Below are 22,981 nucleotides of genomic sequence, written 5' to 3'. Positions count from 1 at the left end.
TTAGTCTTTTGATGCTAGGAATACAGTCTGAATTTCCCTGGAATGATGATTATGTCCTACTGATATTATGTCCTATTGGTAGACTGTGTTCTCTGCATTCTAGGTCTGGGAAGAGCAGAGTCCAAGTTGTAGGTAGTGATAGCTATTAAAGGAAACAAGTGTTGCCTGACTCCTGAGGCTTATGGGAAAGAAGAACAGGTGCTGCTTTGGGACTGGAGTAAAGGGCCCGGACGCCTAAATGGCTGCGCCACAGATCTCGGCCTACAGGAGCCCTGAATCAAGATAGGGACTCTGGGAGATGATTATCTCCATCATGACATACAGGCCCCACAGACCCACTTATCAGGTGGTCTGGAAAGGTATTTGCAGTCTCTGCATCTCTTCTTTTTTTCATTTGATTCCCTGCTGGGGAGAATTTCTGTTTTGTGTATTTGGTACCAGAATCTAGGTACTAAGAAGCTGGCCTTTGGACTTAATTTTTCTACAGAAAGTGAAAGCACCTGGCTCTCTGCTACATGGTATTTCTTAGTGGTGCCTTCGCTCTGGTTTTTGTTTTGTTTGAATAGCTGTCATCTGTTTTAATTAGAGAAGCATACTAGGTTTTTAATGCTTTCCCTCAGATTATTAGTTATCGTTCTATAGTTATCATTCTAAACCACAGCTCATTATTTCTAGTTTTATTTTATGGTTTTAAATTTTTAAAATGCTTTTATTTTTGAGAGAGAGAGAGAGAGGGAAAGAGCACTCACATGAGTTGGGAAGGGGCAGATAAAGAGGGAGACACAGAATCCGAAGCAGGCTCTAGGCTCCAAGCTGTCAGCACAGAGCCTGACATGGGGCTCGAACCCACAAACGCTGAGATCATGACCTGAGGTCGGACACTTAACTGACTGAGCCACCCAGGCACTCCTAGATTTTATTTTTCTAAAAAAAAAAAAAAAGAAGAAGCTTTTTTTAAATACATTTATTTCCAATAGAAGATGTTATTAATATTCCAGAGATAACATCCAAGCTCTCAGTGATCTGTGCTAATGGTGAGGAAGAGTCGTGCAGGTTTCTGCAAACACAGAGCACTGTCCAGCAGATTTGGGGACTTTTGTTGAGCTGGCCAAAGGCCTAACCCAGCTTTGCTCCACTGGGAAGTACCTATTTTTGCAGTGTAGAATTCCCTGTTATCTAGCCATAACGCCATTGTTGTCATCGACAGAAAGCATCTGGATCTCTCAAAGCACATAGCTGGGAGTAAGTAGTCACAAGTGCTGTTTTGGGGATTTCAAATCTGATAAATACTCCTCTGTAGGTAACACCCTCTCTAGAAACCAATCCTGCTCCCTAAGGATGCGCATCATTAGTGGAAGTAAGGAAATCAAGACAGGAAGGGGCAGGGGCAGTCAGGGCTGTGGATCTGGACAGTTGTGCTGCTGAGAAGCTGGCAGCTACAAGGCATCTGACTGAGTTCAGTCTTACCTCGTTCTTCCTGTTGGCGAAGAGGAGTGAGGCCTGGAGTCTGGGGCCCTGGCTTCCCTGGTCCCAGCCCTAGCCTTTCCTTTCTGGACTAAGTCAGGGGCACCACCCCTGCCATTTTCCAGGAAGTCTAGTGCCACTGAACATGTTTTTAGGGAATAAATGGAGCCAATCAAATGTGTCAGATGTTTTTTAAGAAGTGAGGGTGAAGAATTTTATTTGAGCCTAAATGATGTTTTTCTTATCATTAGGTATGCTATGTTGACTATGGTTTTAGTGAAAATATTGAAAAGAGCAAAGCATACAAATTGAACCCAAAGTTCTGTTCACTCTCATTCCAAGCTACAAAGTGTAAGCTAGCAGGTAAGAGGAACTTTTTTAAAGCTCTCTCCATTTTGACACATTATTACCATTGTACCTTTGGGCAGTTAAATCCTAAAATGACCTAAGTATCTCAAGGTCTTATAATGAGTTATTTCTTGAAAGGTATAAATAAATTCATGTTTAATGTCTTTACAAGATGTGACCATTATCAATATGTTATAATGTTTTTATTATACTTTATTATGCGAATGTCTATTAGCCATCTTAAAGGTTTTGTTGTTGTTGTTCAAACTGCCCTAGCAATGCCAGCCAGAGGCCCTGTATCATGGGATTTGATCAGTTTGAATCCTGTTATTTGACCTGGTGGGAGGTGACTCTCCGCTTCTTCCCCACTGAGGTGGCCTCTGGCTACTGCTTGTTACCACCTAATGCACCTTCATGGACCCAAGCCCAAGTTCATCCTTCTCTGGCACAGTCCACATACCATTGTTCTTTTCTTTCCTCCTCTTGTGTGTGAGAGGGATGCTGTAGGAGTAACCTACAAGCATGGAGGACACAGTGGCCGTGTTAATATGAGGAAAGACACAGGAGTGTGTAAGCATCATGCCAAGAGAGCCTGAGCTAAATTCAGAAAGTGATCACAATTCTTCAATGAAAATTAGCCCTGTGAGAAATACCTCCTTCTCACCCAGAAAGGGTTTCTATGCCAGTGGGGCTGGGTATGGCTCTGTCTGTGAGGTAAATCCCAAGTAGTTTTAGAAGCCTCTTACAAGCCTGTGGGAGTTAGTTTTGAAAAGAACGTATCAGGAGCGTAGGACAAGATTCAGGATGCTGAGATGAGAGATTTAGTGAAAGCTGTGACGTTATGTGTCCGGAAGAGAGAACAAGAAGAGAGAGGTAGCTCACAGGGACTCTGAACTCGTGCTTATGGATTTCAAGGGGAAAATACAGAAATGGACCTCATGACACCATTGGGGAAATGATGAGCTAGTTTTAATTAGTTTAAAAGAATAACTTAGAGTTGTCATGTATATGTTACATAGAATTACAATTTTCAAAGAATTTAAAGAGTTAAGTAGACCACAGTGAAATTCACCTGATACCTATATTATGTTAAATACAATTTAATCTTTCTTTGATAAATCACAACGTTCTTTGGTATACTCAGAACCATCATGGTGTACTTAAGAAGAAATAAAGAAAGAAAATAATTGTATAAATTTCCAATAAATGCATGTTCATTTTATATGAAACAATTGTATATTCAATTAGAAAATTTTAAAGGTCAAGGGTAAATTTTTAGGAAAAACATTACAAATACATAACTGGCAGATATGACTGACTGATAGTTTCTTGTGTGTATTAGTCTTTTTGTTTTAAATATATGTTGGTATATAAAGTGAAGTCCATTTCTGCTAAGGTAGAAATTCTGATAGACCATCAACTTTTCCTTTTTGTTGTAAGATTGCCTGCCTTTGTGTAATCATTCAAAAAGGTATTCTCACTACAATATATATATTTTAAAACCTAAGAACGGGTAACGTGAACAAGACTGTAAAACAAAGCTTCCCTAGAAAATTTATAAGGATTTGGTAGTAGATTCACTGTTACAGTAAGCAGCCCAAACAGTCCCATGCAGTCTATTTATCTTAAAATGATTCTGCTAATTAAGTAGAAATTAAAATAGTCAATATTTTTCAGGGTTGGAGGTTTTAAGTGATGATCCTGATTTAGTGAAGGTGGTTGAATCTTTAACTTGTGGAAAGATCTTTGCTGTGGAAATACTTGACAAAGCAGATATTCCGCTTGTTGTTCTGTACGACACCTCGGGAGAAGATGACGTCAATATTAATGCCACCTGCTTAAAGGCCATCTGCGACAAGTCTCTAGAGGTTCACCTTCAGGTAGCACTGTGACCACTCTAGTTGTCTGTCACACACACTGTAGGGAAGAAAGGTAGTGGAAAAGAATGGTATAAATTGTAGGCTAACAACTGATAGGGACAGGTTGCCTGTGTGTCACGGGAGAAAAGGAGGGGGAGGGGGGTCACTGGAAGAGGGGAAAAGAAGGCCAAAACATAAATAGGAATTATTAGGAATTGGGTTTTTGTTTTATTTCCCAGTTTCTAGAGTAAAATTGTATTTTATAAGAAATTATTTTGCAAAGATAATAGAAGCGGATAATACAAAAGAACAGAAAGTTAGATAAGTGAAGATGTTTATTAAATTGTTAGCTTTTACAGTTTTAAAAGGTAAAAAACATAAATTTTCCACAAAGAAGGAAATCTTTAAATAAATTATAGAACAGCTACTCTAAAGAATAAGATGAGATGTTAAAAATGGTCATTTTATTTTTTTATTATATATTTATTTTTAAATATATATATTTTTATATTTATTTTTATTTTATTTACATTTATTTATTATTAAATATATATTTAAGTATTTGTAAATATATATTATATATATAATATATTATATATTATATATATATAATTTATTGTCAAGTTAGCTAACATACAGTGTATATATACAGTGTGCTCTTGGTTTTGGGAGTAGATTTCCGTGATTCATCGCTTACATACAATACCCAGTACTCATCCCAACGAGTGCCCCCTCAATGCCCATCGCCCATTTTATTTTATTTAATTATTTTAACTTTATCCATTTTTGAGAGACAGAGCGTGAGTCGGGGAGGGGCAGAGAGAGAGGGAGACACAGAATCCAAAGCAGGCTCCAGGCGCTGAACTGTCAGCACAGAGCCCCATGAGGGGCTTGAACCCATGAACTGTGAGATCATGACCTGAGCCAAAGTCGAACGCTTAACTGACTGAGCCACCCAGGCACCCCTGCCCATCACCCATTTTAAATGGTTTCCCATGGCAACATTGGGAAAACATTTGTTTAATAAGTAGAACAACAGTGAATTCTCTTTATATTATGATTTGACTAAAAGTTGGCCAAAATTAAGCCTTTGCTATGATTATAATTTTTAAAAATTACTAACATTCATGCAGCTGATAAACACAGGTAGGAAAGTAGGCTGATAGTGGGACTGATTTTGTGAGAATTTTTTATTTTCATTTATGTTAATGTTGCAAAAAGTATTTTTTATGTAATAATTATTTTTCTAAATTAATAAGTAGAAAATAAACCAAAATGAAAGACACTTAGCCTTTCAGGCAATGAAATGTGGTAATTAATGTTTGCAAAATGTGTACTTTGTCCCTGAAACAATGATATCAGATATTCCTTTTGGAAAGAGAGGTCTCCAAATGAGGTTTTCACATTTAAGTTCCAAATTTCATTCTATCATCCTATCTATTCTCCTGCTTGCTTAAAAGATGTTAAAATGCAAAGACTTTTAATGCGATTATTTAGGTAGATACCCCTAAAGTAGGTAAGAGCTGTGCTCTAGTCTCAAGCTTCCTTGGTGTGTCCTTTGTTCCAGATTGATGCTATGTACACGAATGTCAGAGTGACTAATATTTGCTCTGATGGCACACTCTACTGCCAGGTGCCTTGTAAAGGTCTGAACAAGCTCAACGACCTTCTGCATAAGATAGAGGACTACTTCCATTGTAAGGTACGGCAGAGCGACATCCACCTCGAAAATTCTCAGTTCCAAACAAGAATGGTCACCAAATGGTATAAGTGTAGTTTTTGAACAATCTGAGGTAGAAGCTGTAGAATGGTAGGTAAGAGTCCTGGACTGCAGAACTTAAAAAACAAAAAACTACTGGTTTCTGCATTACAGAATGAAGATAATAACAGTGTATATATCCATAGGATTGTTGTGAGGAGTAGCGGCCAAACTGCTTAGCACAGCGCCTGGCACAGAGTAAGGGCCCAGCGACTGGCAGGTTTGTTATTTACAAGGCACAGTTGATGATGCTACGGTGCGGCCGCTGTGACTTTGTGTGCTAGAGCCAGCTGACTCCCCTGCCTCAGGCAAAGACAAAACCATGGAATCTAGGAGGAGAAGAAAACTTCTAAAGCATCACTCCCCAAACTCTTTATGGTCCATGAGAACCTAATGCCTTGGTAAATGTGGTTCTGTGTTTAAATTTATTAATAAGCTCCTTACCCTTTGATTCTAGTAGTATTTTCTAAACCAGGATCTGAGGAGGTTTTGTTTTAAAGTTCTAAGGTGATGTTCTTACCTCTCGTAGGGCGTTACAATTGTAATCCAGAATATGCTTGGTTTTGAGTGATTAAATCCTAATGCCATGTGGGTCCTGACCCTCTTGCCCTTAGAAGTGAACCCTTCCCTCCAACCTCCCAAGCACACCAAAGTGCCTCCTGGCTTCATTTGCAACATTGTAGTTTTGCTGTTTGGGTATTCGTTTGCCTTATGCAGTGTAGGCTTCTTGAGGGCAGAGACAGAGCCTTGGCAGGTACTGGTAAGGACCTAATTCATTTAGGTACTACAGTATCTAATCAAGTATCCTACATAGAATAGGTATTCTAAAATATTTGTGCTGAATCGGGTTAGACTTGTATTCAGACTACAGCCTAGAACTGAGGCATCAGATCTGTAGCTTTGTCTCTTTCTGTATTACAGATGTCTTAGCTGTATCTCAGGGTCATTGCTTAAGTTTGGTTTGCTAATCTATCTTGGAGAAATCTAAGACATCTAGAGAAGCTGACTCCAGTGACTCATTTGCATGCATGTGCTTATTATTCATGGTGGTGAAAAGTCCTCTCGATAGTCCCCAGTGCGCTGGTAACCCAAATGGAGACACTGCCTTTGGGGAGAGTACAAACATTCACCCTGAATGGAGGAGACCGTGACAGGTCCTCAGCTTCAAGCTACAGCAAAGGGGAGGATGAAGAGGCCTATGGTCGTGATTTGTTGCCATTTCACTGGCACTGACACCCATATTTGTGTTGATAACATTTGTTTTGGAAGTAAAAATCTCGTCTTTGAATCTAAATGTTAAAAGTTGGCAGGAAGAGGCCTTCTGGACAGCTAGCCCAACCTCACTTTCATCCAGGCTCTTCTCCTTTTTGGCAGATTCATCCTCCCTCTTCATGTTTAACTGATGGCACTCGTGCCTGGATGCATCATACTGACCTGCACACTTATGTTTGTAGACATTTTAACAGGTCTGAATTATGGGCCATGTGTGAGGAGGGAGAGTAGAAGATGCCATCAGTAATGTCTGAGAAATAAGGTAGAAATCCCATCACCCTCGTACACGCACCACAGCAGACTCCTCATGGGAAGCCTGGCGAAGTACGGGTGCCCCAGTGAGCCTGAGCCACAGTGATGTTTTTCTGGTGGTGTAGCAATACGCTCCTTGCTAAGAGTAATAAAAGTGTCACGCATTTCTGTTTTGTAGCACATGACCTCCGAGTACTTCGTTTCATTACCCTTCTGTGGGAAAGTCTGCCTCTTCCACTGCAAAGGAAAATGGTTACGAGTAGAGGTAAAAATCAGTCACTTCTTTTTTAAAGCTTATTGTGAAATATTTCAGATACACAAACAAGTTTTTTAAAAAATGGAAGAAGTACCCACATATTCATCACCACGGGAGAAATAAAACATGACCAACATGGTTGAGGCTCTATGCCTGCCTCCATTTCTTCTACTCCCACTCTGGAGGAGGGGAACTGCCCACTGAGTGTACTGTTTCTAATTCCTATGCCTTTTTATACTTTCACTGTATTTGCATTTATACGTACGAGCTTTTGCTATCTATATATTTTAATATAGAGGTAGTGGGAATACAGAAATGAAAATGTATATAGAATATTTATAGTAAAACTTAATAAAATCTAACACACAAATGCTTAAAAAATATATGTAAATGGTAAAATGTATTGATGCTTCTGAAATATGTTTTTTTATTCATTCTGCGGGAGATTCATCCATGTTGATGTGTGCAGCTCTCTCATTCATATGTTTTCACTGCTGTTTGATTTAACGGTGTACGAATGTGCCAACATTATCACTCCAGCACCCTGATCGTCGGTATTTAGATTTTTTCTAATTTTTTGTTATAAATGGAACCTCCTTTTATGAACCTTCCTGTGCACATCTCCCAGGGTACGTAGGAAGGAATGGAGTTTCTGGATAGAGAGAATGCCTGTCTTCAGTTTCACTGGATATTGCTTCATTGTTCTCTAGAGTCACCATTCTGCTGAGGGTGTAGCCCTTTGAGAGTTCTGACTTCTTGGCAGGGGTTTGGGGGGATGTCTCAGATCTTCCTTCCTGCCGAGGACAGCTTTGGCTTCAGTGTTTACATGCTCCTCTAATTCCAGTCTCTAATAATTATCTTATTTTCTTGCAAGCACAGTTACAAATTCGAAAAGAGATTTGTTATATTTTATCATATATTTTCATATGTTTTTCAAAGGTGGGTTTTGGATTTTCGTTGTTGCTGTTTCTTTCCTTCTTTCTTTCTTTCTTCTATTTTTGATATCTAGTTTTCCCAATTGCTAAAGTGTCAAACTTGGGTTTGATTGTTTTTTCCTTTTTTGTCTTTGTTTCAGAGGTTCTTAATCTAGATGCAAGAACCTCTACTTTAAGCAGTGGGGCGGGGGTTATGTGACTAAGAGTTGTATGTTTAGTTATAAACTTCAAAAACATAACTCATTCAAAAGAACATGGCATTTGAATTTTAAAATTCTGTGCTGTTTATTGGACACCTGGGTGGCTCAGTTGGTTAAGCTTCAGACTTCAGCTCAGGTCATGATCTCATGGTTTGTGGGTTCGAGCCCTGCGTTGGGCTGTGTGCTGACAGCTCAGAGCCTGGAGCCTGCTTCAGATTCTGTGTCTCCCTCTCTGCCTGTCCCTCCCCCACTCACGTTTTGTCTATCTTTCTCTCAAAAATAATATAAATAAACATTTAAAAAAAATTTTAGGAGCACCTGGGTGGCTCAGTCGGTTGAGTGTCCGACTTCAGCTCAGGTCATGATCTCACAGTTTGTGGGCTCGAGCCCCACATCGGGCTCTGTGCTGACAGATCAGAGCCTGGAGCCTGCTTCAGATTCCGTGTCTCCCTCTCTCTCTGCTCCTCCCCTGCTCACACGCTGTCTCTCTCTCAAAAATAAATAAAGATTTTTAAAAATTAAAAATTGTAAAGTTCTGTGCTGTTTAGTGTATTATGTATAAATGCACACATATCTGAAATAATTTCAGACTTTTAGAAAGTTGTAAAAATAGTCCCAAGAGTTCCCATATGCCTTTTACCCACTGCCTCCAGTTGTTAACGTCTTGGCATAGCCATTATCAGAACCAGCAAATCAACACTCATACAATATTATTAACTAATCTGCAGACTCTGTTGACATCCCAGATTGTCCTGCAAATATCTTCTTTCTGGTCCAGGATCCCAAGTTGTAATTAATTGTCATGCCTTCTTAGTTTCCTCCAATCTGGCAATTGCTCTGGCTTTCTTTGTTATTCACCTTTTGAATAGTAGCAGCATTTTGCAGACTATGTCACTGCTTGAGTTTCTTCATGTGTAGAATCAGGTTATGCATTTTTGGCAAAATACCTTTTCATCATATGCTCAAATACTTGAGATAAATGTCTAGTATTATTTTTGTTTTACTATCAAACTGTGAGTTGTCTGCTTTGGAGGTAGCAAAAGTATTCATTCTCTTAGTGATACATAGAAAGTTAAGGAAGAAAGAATGATTAATGAGAAGCAGATCCTGTGTTTAAATGATGTGTTTGTTCCTGACATTGTAACTCGTCTAAGCTTAATTTAGTCCCTATACCTTCTGAACTTACTCCATACATCCAGCCAACTCTACTCAGTGGTCCTCACTCTTCCTGTTTCCTTCAAACACATCCCAAGTGGTCTGCCTTCGCTTTCTATGGCACCTTCCAGCCAGTTCTCAGCCACGGCTGTTTGCTGCCTGTATTCCCAACAGAGCACCAGGACCTCAGCTGCACAATCCAGCTAGAGTCTTCCAGGTCTTATGTTACCAGGCCTCTTGGCTGCATCTAACAGTGTCGAAACCTGAAGTACCCCTCTCGCTGTAGAGAGGCTACCATGGTATCAAATCCTCCTAATTTTCGTCATGATGTTCTAATGATTGCTTCTGTTTTTTACCCCAACCTCCCCCACCCACCACACTCCACAGTGTCACTGTCAGTGCCCCCCAAGTCCTGTCCCAGCTCACTGTTCTTCTAGGCCTCTGCATCCTTCTAGGCAATGCCGTCTCATCGATTCAGTGACCAACTCTGTCCTCATGACTCCCCAGTTTGTTTTCCAGCCCTCGATGAGCTTCAGATTTATGCAAAAGCCAGCCTAATTGTCCATCTCGCATAGTCCTCAAACTTTGCATGTCTGAAACCAAAATTATCTTTTCGCATCCTTATCTTCCTCCTATATCTGTATTTTGGTGGTATCTCTCTTCATGCAGCCACTGAGGCTGCTTCTTAAGAGTTATCTTGGATTCCTGAATCTTCCTCAGCCCCGGTGACATTTTGCATCTTTGTCATTTCTTGCCTAGATCACTGCAATACTATGGTTCCTCTGTCTTTACTCTTGTCTTCCTCCAGTCAAGCTCCATGCCACTAGAGTGAGTGACCCAAAATGTAAATAATAGCAAGCAATAATACTTCCAATGTTTAATGAGGCTTACTATTTTCCAGACACGAAATGTTTTTTTTTTTTATTTTTTAAGTTTATTTATTTTGAGAGAGAGAGAGAGGGAGAGAGAGGGAAAGCACACACATGAGCATGGGGAGGGGCAGAGAAAGAGGAGAGAGAGAGAGAGTTCTAGGCAGGCTTTGTGTGCTGTCAGCACAGACCCCAATGTGATGTGGGGCTTGATCCCTTGAATGGTGAGAACATGACCCGAGCCAAAATCAAGAGTCAGACGTTTAACCAACTGAGCCACCCAGGTGTCCTAAAATGTTTTTTGTTTTTTTTTTTTATAAACATGACTGATCTGACTTAATCTTCACAAAACCCTATGATCCCATTCTTATTGATGAGGAAAGTCATTCAGCTAGAAAGTGAGAGGTGAGATTAAAACCAAATCTGTCTGATTTCAAAGCCCTCACCCAGTCTTACCACCAAAAATACATGGCCTCTTACAAAGCCAACCATCTCATTCTTCTCCTCAAGACTTGACATTGGCTTCTTCTCATCTGCAGGGTAAATCCGGTTCTTTAAGACATAATGTCTGGCTCTCCAAGACCTTACCTTGCCTTCACCTTTCTCTCAGCATCATCTCCTGCCTTGCCCTGCCTCTCTCTTTACATCCCAGCATAACCAAAATGCTTGTAGCTTCCACACATAAGAAATATAAATGTCTTGCCCATCCTTTTCCCCCTCTGTTTGAAATGTTTGGATTAGCCCCTAACTAGACTCCTACCAACCTGGTTTATTCCCATTCATCATGTAAGGCCCAGCTGAAATTGTGACATTTGTGAAATTTTAATTTATGAAAAAGGAAATACAAATGCCCAGTAAGTATGATTATTTCTTAAAAGAGCAAAAATTTATACAATTTAAATTGTAAAGCCAAAGGGGTTATTAGATAAGTCATAACGTATCTGCATGATACAATTATGTAATATTAAAATGTTATAGAAGACTAATGACATGAAATATTTTTGAGACACTTAGTGAAAAGTAGCCAATTAGGAAATAGTATATACAAATAATGTTCTAGTTTTTGTAAATCTAATTCTTTATAAATGTATGGATTAAAGACTACAAGGATAATTACAATTGATTATAGATTATAAGTGATTTTTATATCATTCTTTGAAGTATCTAAATTTTCTATGATAAAGGCATTTTACTAGCATAAGAAGAAAAAAGTACATTTTAAAGGAAAGTATCAATTTTAGGTATTCCCTCCTCCTGAAAGCTTGCCCTAACATCTGCTTCCTGGCTGGGTCAGGTACCCATTCTCTATGTTCTCATAGTACCTCATGCATAACTCTATTATTGCCCTACTACCTTATATCCTAATTATTTATTTGTGTCATCATCTCTTGTGAGACTAGGAGCTCTTTGAGATGGGGGAGTATATGTCTCTACCCAGTTATGCCTGGCCATAATAAGCATTCAGTATATACCAACCATGCCAACATATTTTGAATAAAATACATTTTAGGATATTGTTGTAATACTGTTTGTGTCTATCATAATCTTAAGAGATTAAAGAATTATGCTGTTATATTAATAAAGCATTTACTGGGGCCACAGAAAAAGGCTTTACTTTTGGTATATCTGACTTCCATGCCAAGAGAAGTTCAGTTCTTAACAGTCACCATACTGAAAGCACCGCCCTTCACAAGGTGGCAGTGAGAGCAGTTGTAGGCACGAAGTCCCTGCCCAGATAACCATCGTGACGGGGCTATCTTTGGCTAAGGTTAACTATATTCAGTGACGGCAGATATCACAATGGCTTATTAAGGGAACTTACGGCATTTAAAGGTGCACCCAGAATCTTAATATTGTGATGTTGCCATTTGATCACAGGTAATTATTACTTTGACCCTGTATGTAATTTTCCCATTTTTGAATTATTAATTTGGCTTATTTTACCTTTCTGACTTTTTGAGTTTCAATGTTTTAGTTAGGACAAATGATAAAAATTATCATTGGGCTTTCTGACAAAACTATAAAATGCCACAATAGGTTATGATTTAAAAAGACATAGTATTTACCTACTACAAGAAATTTTCTGTGTCTGAATTCTTTGTATTCTTTATTTCTTCATTGCTGAGACACAATGGGTTTTTTCCCTCACATTTTAATATCTTGGAGAACAGACGGCATCTTTAATCAACAGTATATAATGATGTTTCAAATTGTTTTATAAATCAGTAGTGTCCTAGAGTTGAAAGCATAGTAAACATTACCTATTTGATTTTATTGATGATTATTAGTTTGTTGATTACTATTGATTAAATGATTTAACAACTAGATGTTGACATCAGTTCTGCTCTAAAAGAGTACCTATTGTAAATAGGTACATTTTTAAGAAAACTTCATTAACACTGATAGTCTTTGTTGATTTTCATATGCATTTTAGAGTTATACAAAATATAATCGCACAGAAGTGTTTTGGCCTTTTGAATGTGCTAATAAATTAGCCAACACTTGTCTCATTGCAGATCACAAACGTTCATAGCAGTCGAGCTCTTGATGTTCAATTCCTGGATTCTGGTACTGTGACATCCGTAAAAGTGTCTGAACTCAGGGAAATTCCCCCTCGGTTTCTACAAGAAATAATTGTGATACCACCTCAGGTACTATATGTTACAAGCCTGAGAGATTTTCTGGAAGAGATTTGGATGTATTTGTAATCATGTTGTGAGATGCCCTCTCAGTTTTGATCTTGATAATGAGCAAAAGAAGTCCAAGTTTGTAACACAATTGGAAATGGTCCAAATGTGGTTGTTCACTGTTTTTCACAACGTTGTGACTTGATGCACGTTAAGTCTCTCTGATTCCATTTCACTGTCTGTACAATGAGGTCACAACACTGGCCCATCTTGCAGAGGTATCGTAGGATAAGTATGTGAACTGCCTGGTATAAGCCCTGCTCAAATAGGAGTAAAGACAATGGAGGCGATATAAATAGAGCCAGCAACATAGCGCACGCTCCAGCTCCAGAGCTCCGATTGTCATTGTTAGCTATTGCTGTTGCTTGCTTTCTGTCTTGGCAACGTGTCCGACTTACAGGAAAATAACATTGACATTACTTATAAGTACCTATCTTAAGATGGTGTGTTTGCTTTTCCATCATGTTTTCTTTCCAGGCTATAAAGTGCTGCTTAGCAGATCTTCCACAGTCTATTGGCATGTGGACACCAGATGCTGTGCTTTGGTTAAGAGATTCTGTTTTGAATTGCTCGGACTGTAGCATTAAGGTTAGTTATCTTGATACATTTGGAAAGGGAGCTGTCAGCCAGAAGGGCTCATTTGTTTTTTTGTGAAAGGATTTTGTCTTACCATAAATTGATGCTTTCATGTGTGACACATTTTGGTAGTTAAGAGGTTGGTTACATGTGTGATAAGATATTTCATGGTTTGATTTTTATTTAAGAATTTATCCTGTATCTCCAGTATTATTTTTAAGCCCTTTATATAATTTTTCCAGTATTAATAAGGTAGCAGAGATAGTTCTCTGCTCCTATTTTGCTCCATGATAAGGAATTAAATTCCCAACAGAGGGACCATATACCTCTTGATAAATGTTTGTAAAGGTCATTCAAATAAGTCTTCTGTTTCTTTTTTTTTCAAAAGTATAATAGATTACAAGCAAATAATTTGATCATAATCTTGTTTTCTGTCTGTTAAAAGTTTAAACTGTTTTATTTCACTAGCTCCTATTTTTTTGTACTTTTGCATCTTTGTATCAAAAACATTATATTTATTTCCAAGTATAAAAACATAAGATATTTTTGTTTAACTAATGAACAATGCTATTTTCTATAAGCATTAAACAATGAAATGTCCTTGAGAAATATCTTCATGAAAATCTCCAAATTATTCTGGTTCACAGGGATTTTCCTATGTTTATACAATTACACACTTAATTACCATTTTATATTCTTCAATTGCCGTATGATAAATGAATATTGTTTTATCAACTATGTTTTAAGCTCTTAAAGCCAGAGTATTGGGTACTCAATAAAAATATTTTTTAATGGTTGATCTTTGAAATGGTACTTCTGTATCATAAATAGCAAAATAAATTAGCAGTCATTCATTCATTAGCACTTTGAAATGTTAATTAATTTAAATAGATCCATCTTGCTAGGAAAAATATTTTTAAGCAAATTACTGTAGACGGATTGCCTTGTCTCCCTGTCTGAGACCTCTGTTCCTGCCTTTCTTTTGCGGCCCTTTATGATAAGAGATCAGTGTGGCTGGAAGTGTCTCATTTTTGTCCTTCCCAGGGTAAACCGGAGGAGCTGGTAAGAATTACCAGGCAGCCAGTCCTTTGGGACACACAGCTGTCCAGTCCCAGGTGTCAGTGTCTGGCATTCCCATATAACACTCATCCCTCTGGCAGAAAGAGGTAGAAAGGTAGCCAAAGGTCTCCTGGACAGAAGGGGCAAAGCTGTGGTTTTGACCTGTTCAGTGGAGCTTTTTTCCTTTTTCTCCCCAGGTTCCTCCCATGTAACTGGGGAAGGGGTAAAGGGTGAGGGTAGATACTATGACCAAACAAGGCATTTAGGCCAAGGTCCCCAAGGGTATGGTGAATTGTCAAAGATTTCTCCTTCACTTCCCAGTGTGTGGGTGCACCAGCATAGGTAGAATGCATATGGAACACTTTTGCCATTTTTGTGATTATTTTTTATTGTTGAAGCTGGGAGATGAGCCCTTGAGGGTGCATCATACTGTTCCTTTTACTTTGAGTGTTCTTAAATGTCATCAATAAAAAGAGTTTTTACCAATGGTATGCGGACTCCATCTCAGTGATAATGACCTCTAGTGAGTTTTAAGTTATCCTCGGTTTTTAGAGGTTAATAAAGTTTTCGTTTCCATAAGCCAGCTGCTGGCATCTTGGACTTAAGAGCCTATTCACTGCTGTGGCTGTGATAGATCATTTATCTTACCTTCAATAAAATGAATTTTAGCAAGTTGGGTTCCTTGTAAAATACTGTGTTTTAATATTTAAGGTTAGTATTATGGTGAACTGGGATTCCTTGAAATGCCTTGTGTGTTTTCCATAGGTTACAAAAGTGGACGAAACCAGAGGGATCTCACACATTTATTTATTCACCCCTAAGAACTTCCCTGATCCTCACCACAGTATTAATCGCCAGATTACAAATGCAGACTTGTGGAAGCATCAGAAGGATGTGTTTTTGAGTGCCATATCCAGTGGAGCTAGCTCTCCCCACAGCAAAGGCGGTGGCACCCCCATTCCAGGCACCGCTGGAGAGAATCTGAGAAAGAGCCTGACAGACGTCATCAAGAAGTCCGTGGTGGACCACACCGGCTCTTTCTCCACAGAGGAACTCCCCCCTCCCGTCCACTTGTCGAAGCCGGGGGAGCACATGGATGTGTACGTGCCTGTGGCCTGTCACCCGGGCTACTTCGTCATCCAGCCATGGCAAGAGATACATAAGCTGGAAGTTCTGATGGAAGAGATGATTCTGTATTACAGTGTGTCTGAGGAGCGCCACGTAGCTGTGGAAAAAGACCAAGTGTATGCTGCCAAAGTGGAAAACAAGTAGGTCCTTGGACAGAGAGTGTGGTCTGACTACGAAAAATGTGTGGAGTGATACCAAGAGTCCTTAATCTCTGCAGGGGGACTTTGAACTGCACTTAGGGAAATTTTGAATGTGAAGCGAGACTAATGAATTGTGCAGTCTTTTAATATTTGACATGATGTCATTTATCTAAATATCTAGTCACCATATATTAAATTTCTGTTAAATATCTAAAACGAAGGTTTAAATGTTTTTGTTTTTCTATTAGACAAAACGTTGTTGTTTCTTTAGGAAATAATGGCTTTTTGGTTGAAAAACTTTTAAATTTTATTTATTTATTTAATTTATTAATTTATTTATTTATTTTTAATTTTTTTTTTAACGTTTATTTATTTTTGAGACAGAGAGAGACAGAGCATGAATGGGGGAGGGACAGAGAGAGAGGGAGACACAGAATCGGAAGCAGGCTCCAGGCTCTGAGCCATCAGCCCAGAGCCTGACACGGGGCTCGAACTCACGGACCGCGGGATCGTGACCTGAGCTGAAGTCGGATGCTCAACCAACTGAGCCACCCAGGCGCCCCAACTTTTCAATTTTAAAAACAAATACTTATTGTAGAAGATTTAGAAAAATACAAAAATATATAAGAAAATCCTCCAACCGGACAGAACCCTTGTTAAACTATTCATGTATTTCTTCTCATTCGTTTCTACATATACTCATACAGTTGGTGTAGTATTATTATTAAATACAATTCCACACCTACTTTTTTCACCTCACATAATCCTGTGAACATTTTTCCATGTGATAAAACTTCTTCATAAACATTTTTAAGGCTGAATAATAGTCCATCATATAGAGAAATCATAATTTACTTATCATTCTCTCTTGTTATGTAGTTTTTTCTCCCAGATTTTTCACTATTCTAGATAATATTGAACATAAATCTCTGTTCACATCTCTGATTATTTCTGAGATAGATTCCCAGAAGAAAAATTACTTGTTTAAGGATTAGAAGGTTCTTGAGGTAGGTTGTCACTTGCTCCTGGAGAGCCGTGCCACCTTCTGTATGGTGCAGCAATGCACGGTGCACTTCTCCAGCCGGGACTCACTGGTGTAGCACTTTGGTCTGTTTTTTCACATTTCCCATTTGGATCACATCCTCCTTCCCTGAAGCCCTCCAATATGTTCTGGTTCCAACCCAGTGAATCCCAAGTACTCCACCCCACACAGTACAAGGTCACAAAAGCCCTGGAAAAAGGAACAACTTAGCCCCGTCCCGTCTCCTTTGCCAGCTTTCTTAGGGGAACTGACCAAGCTTATTTGATGATGACAAACACAAAGAACTGTTCTCCCACAACAACACACACACCACGCACACACACACACACACACACCCCAGAACTCAGTTTAAAAGGTCAAACTGCTTATTTTATTATTTTTTAAATAAAATGCTTTGGTTCGTTCTCAAGATATCAAGCATAGACATTTGTGAAAACTTTATTATTCCCGTAAGAGAAAAAAAACAATTTTTAATTCTTAAGAGTGAAAAGTATCATAGCTCTCATTTTAAAAAGGATTCAGCTTGTATGTCACAAGCTTTTCCCTTTCAAAAAACCATTTTTACTATGTCATGTTATTTACAACTGTAAGCATGCATGGGTTTAATTCCACACAGGAACATCATTTGCCTACATGAGAACTCTTCACAGAATAATTTAATCACAGTTAAAACAAAACCAGTGTTAACTATTAAACTGAGGGGCAGATTGATGGTGATTAACTGTGGGGAGATCCTACTTGAGGGTAAGAGTTTTGTGGGGCAGGAGAACCCAAACCGGAGACCTTCAGTGTGGTGTTTCAGACTCGGCCCTCCCCCAACATGGGTCCAACAGTCCTGTTCTGGGGCTGGGACTTTCACCAGCTAATTTTTTTTCTAGATAATCAAGGATGTCTCATATATATAAGAACAGATTGTCCAATATTTTCTTAAACTTCATGAACTGAATCAGTGTAAAGTGTTTAGAGTTTCCATCTTGCCTGTATCACAGGACTATTTACTAAAAACCCTGGTCCCAACTCTGGTGAATTAAGACTTAGGAATTTTCAGATACACTGTTGATTGCAGCCGTTTCCAAATCCACGTTGGCTAAGAATAACCTGGAAACTTACTAAAAATGCAGATTCTCCTTCCTCACCCCAGACATCCTGAATCAGAGTCTCTGGGAGTGGAACTTCAGAATCTGTGTTTTTCACAAACTCTCCAGATGATTCACAAGCAGCCCTGCACTGAAACCGGTTAACTGGTCCAAACAGAAACCTTTAGTTAAGCTATTAGTGTTGAAAATTAAAAGCTACCGAAGGGCATGACATGTGACATGTAAGTCTTCTGGTAGCTCTTCCCTCGCTGCTCTGTACCTTGTATTTATACACTAAAACCATCAGCATTTATACACAGACCACCAGCATTTGCCCTGTACAATTTAAAGACAGTGCTATAGGTGGAAACCAAATGATTTTTATCTCCTTTTGCACCTACACAGATTTAACAACCTGCACCAAACTGGCATTTCCACATATGAAAATTTCTCTGACATGCTTATATTTACACAGCTTATCTTCATTTTAATAATTATCAAAATTATTATATAATAACAATGGCGGCTACCATTTGCCAAGCACCTATTGTGTGCCAAGTAATGTACTAGGCACTTTATATATATTATTTCTGCAAGTGAGTTAAAATTAAATACTACACATGAGATAATTGAGGCTCAGAGAGGTTTAATAGGAGCCCAAGGTGACATAGCTGGAACATGTCCTGGGGTTGGGGTGGGGGGATGCCAGCCTAAGTCTGCTGGTTCCCAAAACTCACATACTTACTGTGATATCTTTTTGCGCCTCCCTGTTGTGACTCATGGATTATCGCTTGCTGCACTTTGGGCTTGTTTCTGCCTTCAGAAACAGGTTTCTGGAGTTTCCTCCCCAAACCCCCAATCACTAGTGTCCAAAGTTGGCCTCTTCATAGCTTTCTTACTATAGTTTACCCCATAGCAGCAGTGTGGGTTTCTTGTACCCATTCTCCACTGGTGTGCTGGAGAATCCATCCAGCCTAGCCAGCTCCCAGCCCAGCAGTGTATTGCAGTGAAAGGCTTGCTGTTGCACTGGGCTTGCGGCTTATAGCTAATAAATCTGTTTCAGAGGATGGCTGAGTCCACCATCCATGGCAGAGCCTGACTCATACCTTGCAGGGGCAGAGGCGCTCTCCATAGACACTTACCTTTTAGATGTTACAAACAACTTCCTTTCCTTAGTGTGATGATACTCTTCAATCACATAGTTAACACTAAAGAACTTTTTTTTTTAAAGTTTATTTACTCATTTATTTAGAGAGAGAGAATCCAAAGCAAGCTCTGTGCTGTCAGCTCAGAGCCAGAGCCCAACTTAGGGCTGGATCCCATGAACCCGTGAGATCATGACCTGAATTGAAATCAAGAGTTGGACGCTTAACTGACTGAGCCACCCAGGCACCCGAAGACTGTAGGACTTTAATATGGTCCTTCATATCTTAACTTTGAAGTCTAAGCTTTTCTAATTGTAATGATGATGAATGTAGGCCCAGAGGAGAAAAGTATATTCATGTGAATTTCTGACTGGCACCTTGAACTCCAGATCGGAAACCATGTTCTTCTTCCCCCCTACTCTCCTATCTTTTCCAGGCTCTTTATTCTAGGCAGTGGGTTGGACTTTGTGTTTTGTTTTATTTTGTTTTTTAATGTCCTCACTCGGCATAGCTAAAATTGCCACCTTTGCATTCAAAATGTTTTGTAATCTCTTCCCACACTCTCTTCCCTATCTGGTTTTCTTTTCCATTCCTTCACACATTCTGCCTTCTAGCTCTACTGTGGTGTTTGCTCTGCTCCCAGCTGTCATGCCCTGTAGAATCTTCTGTGCTTTTTCTTCTCATGCATGTCTTCAGCCTGGCCTGGTTCCAGTTACTCTCTCTTTCCATCTTCTACATACATACCGTGTCCCAGACATGACCTTTGTCTCCCTGTCAGAGTGGAGGGATCTCCTTGCCTTGTCCTGATCAGCCTCCATCTGTTTGATTCTGCTTAGTGGTGGCTGCTAGTTTATGTGTCGGTCTCCTGTAGCAGCTCCATGAGGCCTGTGTATGGGTGTTGAGCGAAGAAATACCACCAAGTAAGCTGGTAGCAAAGCAGAGAATAGTAACCTTTGGTGTAAGAAGAAGCAATCTCTTTAAAACCTCAATGACAGTACAGTTTTATATTTTGATAAACATCTTTCGCATTAATTTTTTAATCATAAATTGTTACCCTTAAAGCATATGTCAACTTTGTGTGTTTTTTTTCTTCCTTTTTAATCCAATGCACATCTAGGTGGCACAGGGTGCTTTTAAAAGGAATCCTGACCAATGGATTGGTGTCTGTGTATGAGCTGGACTACGGCAAGCACGAGCTAGTCAACATAAGAAAAGTACAGCCGTTAGTGGACATGTTCAGAAAGCTGCCATTCCAAGCAGTCACAGCTCAACTTGCAGGTAATTTCTGTGGAACTTGAACTCAAGTCACAACATGGTTTATATTGTCCTTTTGTCATGGGCACTTAGGGAGTACAGAGTCACTGGCCTATTAAGTTAACTTTTTTTTTCCAAACAACTTCCTGACCATAATAGAAATAATTTGTAATGATCTGTCACAGCCATGCCTTTCCACTATATCTGCTGTTTCTATTTTTCCGTATTTCTGTCTGTGGTCTCACATATGGGTATATTTCTAAAGCTGTAGTCAGGACAGGTATGGTCTTGCATGCTGCTTTCTTCATTTTTAGCATTTTTTTCCTAATTACTTTTTGGGTGTTTGTTTGATGGTCTTCATAATGATTTTTTTAAATGTTTATTTATTTTTGAGAGAGAGGGACAGAGCATGAGTGGGGGAGAGGCAGGAAGAGAGGGAGACACAGAATCCAAAGCAGGCTCCAGGCTCTGAGCTGTCAGCATAGAGTCCAATGCAGGGCTCAGACTCACGAACCTCAAGACCATGACCTGAACCAAAGTTGGATGTTCAACCAACTGAGCTACCCAGGCACCCCTGTAATGATTTTTAATAGCTGCAAAAGATTTGATTTAATCATTATTTCCCTTTTGTTAAGCATTTAGGTTATTTATACTTTTATTGTAGTATTAGGAAAAAACCTGCAGCTGTGTATACTAGCCAAAACAAACAAAAACAATGAAACAACATAAACGACCAATAGGAGGAGCACATTGCTCAGCTAATATTTGACAACTTATTGTATATATTATAATACAAATGCATAATGGGTTTCCACAATTATAAAACATCCTAGGTCATAGAATATGACAATTTTTATGGCCAGGTGAGTTTCCAGTTGCATTGTAATTAACAGCATGCAAGTATGTGATTTTACTACATTCATACACCCTATTGACTATTATTATTAAAATCTGAGGATGTAAATTAGCAGGTGTAAAGGCACACTTCTTTAAAATACTGTCCAGTTAGAGTTTTGTGACAGCAGTGCAAATGCTGGTGGCTCCTCTGTGCATCCCCCCAGTACGTAGCATGCGTACTGAGGCGAAGCTTTGCGCAAAGGTCCAGCAGCATTAGCAGAGGGCGTGGGGGCGAAAAAGGCTGGGGGATGCAGACCTCCAGCCATCTAGGACTGTCTGTGTCCTGCTCTGCTGGGATATGGGGGGTCGTGACCACATGGTGCCACCCATTCAGCACAGTAGCAGAAGTGATCTCAGAAACGAAAGGAAGTGTGTATATATATTTTTCTTTTAATTTTTGACCAGCTTTTGTTGGAGATATCTATATCTATATATACCGTTATTTTGAAGTATTTTTCAGTTTCTTTCTTTGTGTCTCCTGCTAGATTTCACAGGAAACTCCCATGATAGTTAGATATGAACCAAAAACAGCATTTTGCAGACGAGCATGTCTACCACTGATCTGCTTTGAACTCAGACCTCTAAATAGTTTCTTCAGATTTAATGATTGCATTTTTTTTTAATTTTCACTTTTGGATGTTCAGATCTTGCTAACATGCTTGCTAACATCAGCATGACAGTCAAACTGTCCAGAGAGGGAGTCTCTGTGAGGAACAAGTGCATGGCACCATCATCCCCATCGCCAGCACCTTGGCTGACAGTCACTGGGGCTTACTATGGGCAAAGGTCTCCACCAGCCACTCCATTTCACTGACTTCTCCCACACACTAGGAGGGTTAGGTACTGTTAACTATCACTGTTAAAGGTCGGGAAACAGCAGGTTGGGGACTACTCTAGGCTTCTCTTGTTCTCAGAGAACTTAGCCCACCTCACTATATGGATAGCAGGTCTGTTAAATGATGTGTGAAACTCCCAGATCTCCCATCACTACGGGGCACTGTGTATAGTTTCTCGAATCTAGTATATGTGCACTTAATTCATGTTAGTTTACTAGTATTTTCTGAAAAACACATACTCTCTCAATTTCATTTTAAAATCTAATTTCGAATTCTCTAACTTGAGCCCTCAAAAGTCATAGGGACTTTAGAAATACATGGGATTTACAATTCATCTGGTCCAACCAGTTTATTTTCTGATAGACTGAGACCTGAGAGACCAGTTGATTTGCCCAAATCCCATACCACTTGACAGAGGAAGAGCTGGGAATGGTAATTAGGTCTCTAGACTTTCAATCCAGTGCTTTTGCCATGGTATTATATATAATTTTTAAAAAATCAGTATAGTCTAAGTATATTAATTCTCTTTCTCCTTCTCCTCATCCTTCACTACATCTGGTTCATCAGGAAAAAAAAATCTGTAAATAAGAGATGTATCACTGATATCATTGATATTTTATTTTATTTGAGTGCAGTTGACACACAATGTTACAGACACTGTTGATATTTTAGTCCCCTTGGGTATCCCCATTATCCATTTAAATCTGCCTATACTTTATATAGGGAAACGGGCAGTAGTTATTATAACTTCACTTCTTTTTTAAAAATTTTT

The 22,981-nt window shown here is 39.2% G+C and overlaps 1 protein-coding gene and 1 long non-coding RNA gene across 6 annotated transcripts in view; both read left to right on the top strand.

Annotated features, from left to right (window-relative positions):
• Positions 1–22,981, top strand: part of TDRD7 (tudor domain containing 7) — an 80,872-nt gene that overhangs the window by 53,870 nt on the left and 4,021 nt on the right. For 4 of the 5 annotated variants that reach the window (XM_058694824.1, XM_058694825.1, XM_058694829.1 and 1 more), the window contains 8 exons: positions 1,716–1,827; positions 3,490–3,692; positions 5,239–5,373; positions 7,133–7,219; positions 12,886–13,020; positions 13,534–13,644; positions 15,457–15,959; positions 20,340–20,500. In XM_058694824.1, the coding sequence (XP_058550807.1) occupies positions 1,716–1,827; positions 3,490–3,692; positions 5,239–5,373; positions 7,133–7,219; positions 12,886–13,020; positions 13,534–13,644; positions 15,457–15,959; positions 20,340–20,500 (1,447 nt within the window). The remainder of the gene's footprint in view (positions 1–1,715; positions 1,828–3,489; positions 3,693–5,238; positions 5,374–7,132; positions 7,220–12,885; positions 13,021–13,533; positions 13,645–15,456; positions 15,960–20,339; positions 20,501–22,981) is intronic. The other variant, XM_058694826.1, reaches the window with a different exon arrangement.
• LOC131491647 (uncharacterized) lies at positions 15,966–17,304 on the top strand. The gene is made up of 2 exons (XR_009251581.1): positions 15,966–16,247; positions 16,516–17,304. It is a non-coding gene; the product is annotated as an uncharacterized LOC131491647 (long non-coding RNA).

This window comes from Neofelis nebulosa, chromosome 12 (genome assembly GCF_028018385.1).
Source record: "Neofelis nebulosa isolate mNeoNeb1 chromosome 12, mNeoNeb1.pri, whole genome shotgun sequence".
In the NCBI taxonomy this organism is placed as follows: domain Eukaryota; kingdom Metazoa; phylum Chordata; class Mammalia; order Carnivora; family Felidae; genus Neofelis; species Neofelis nebulosa.
This window is presented reverse-complemented; position numbering and strand designations above follow the sequence as displayed.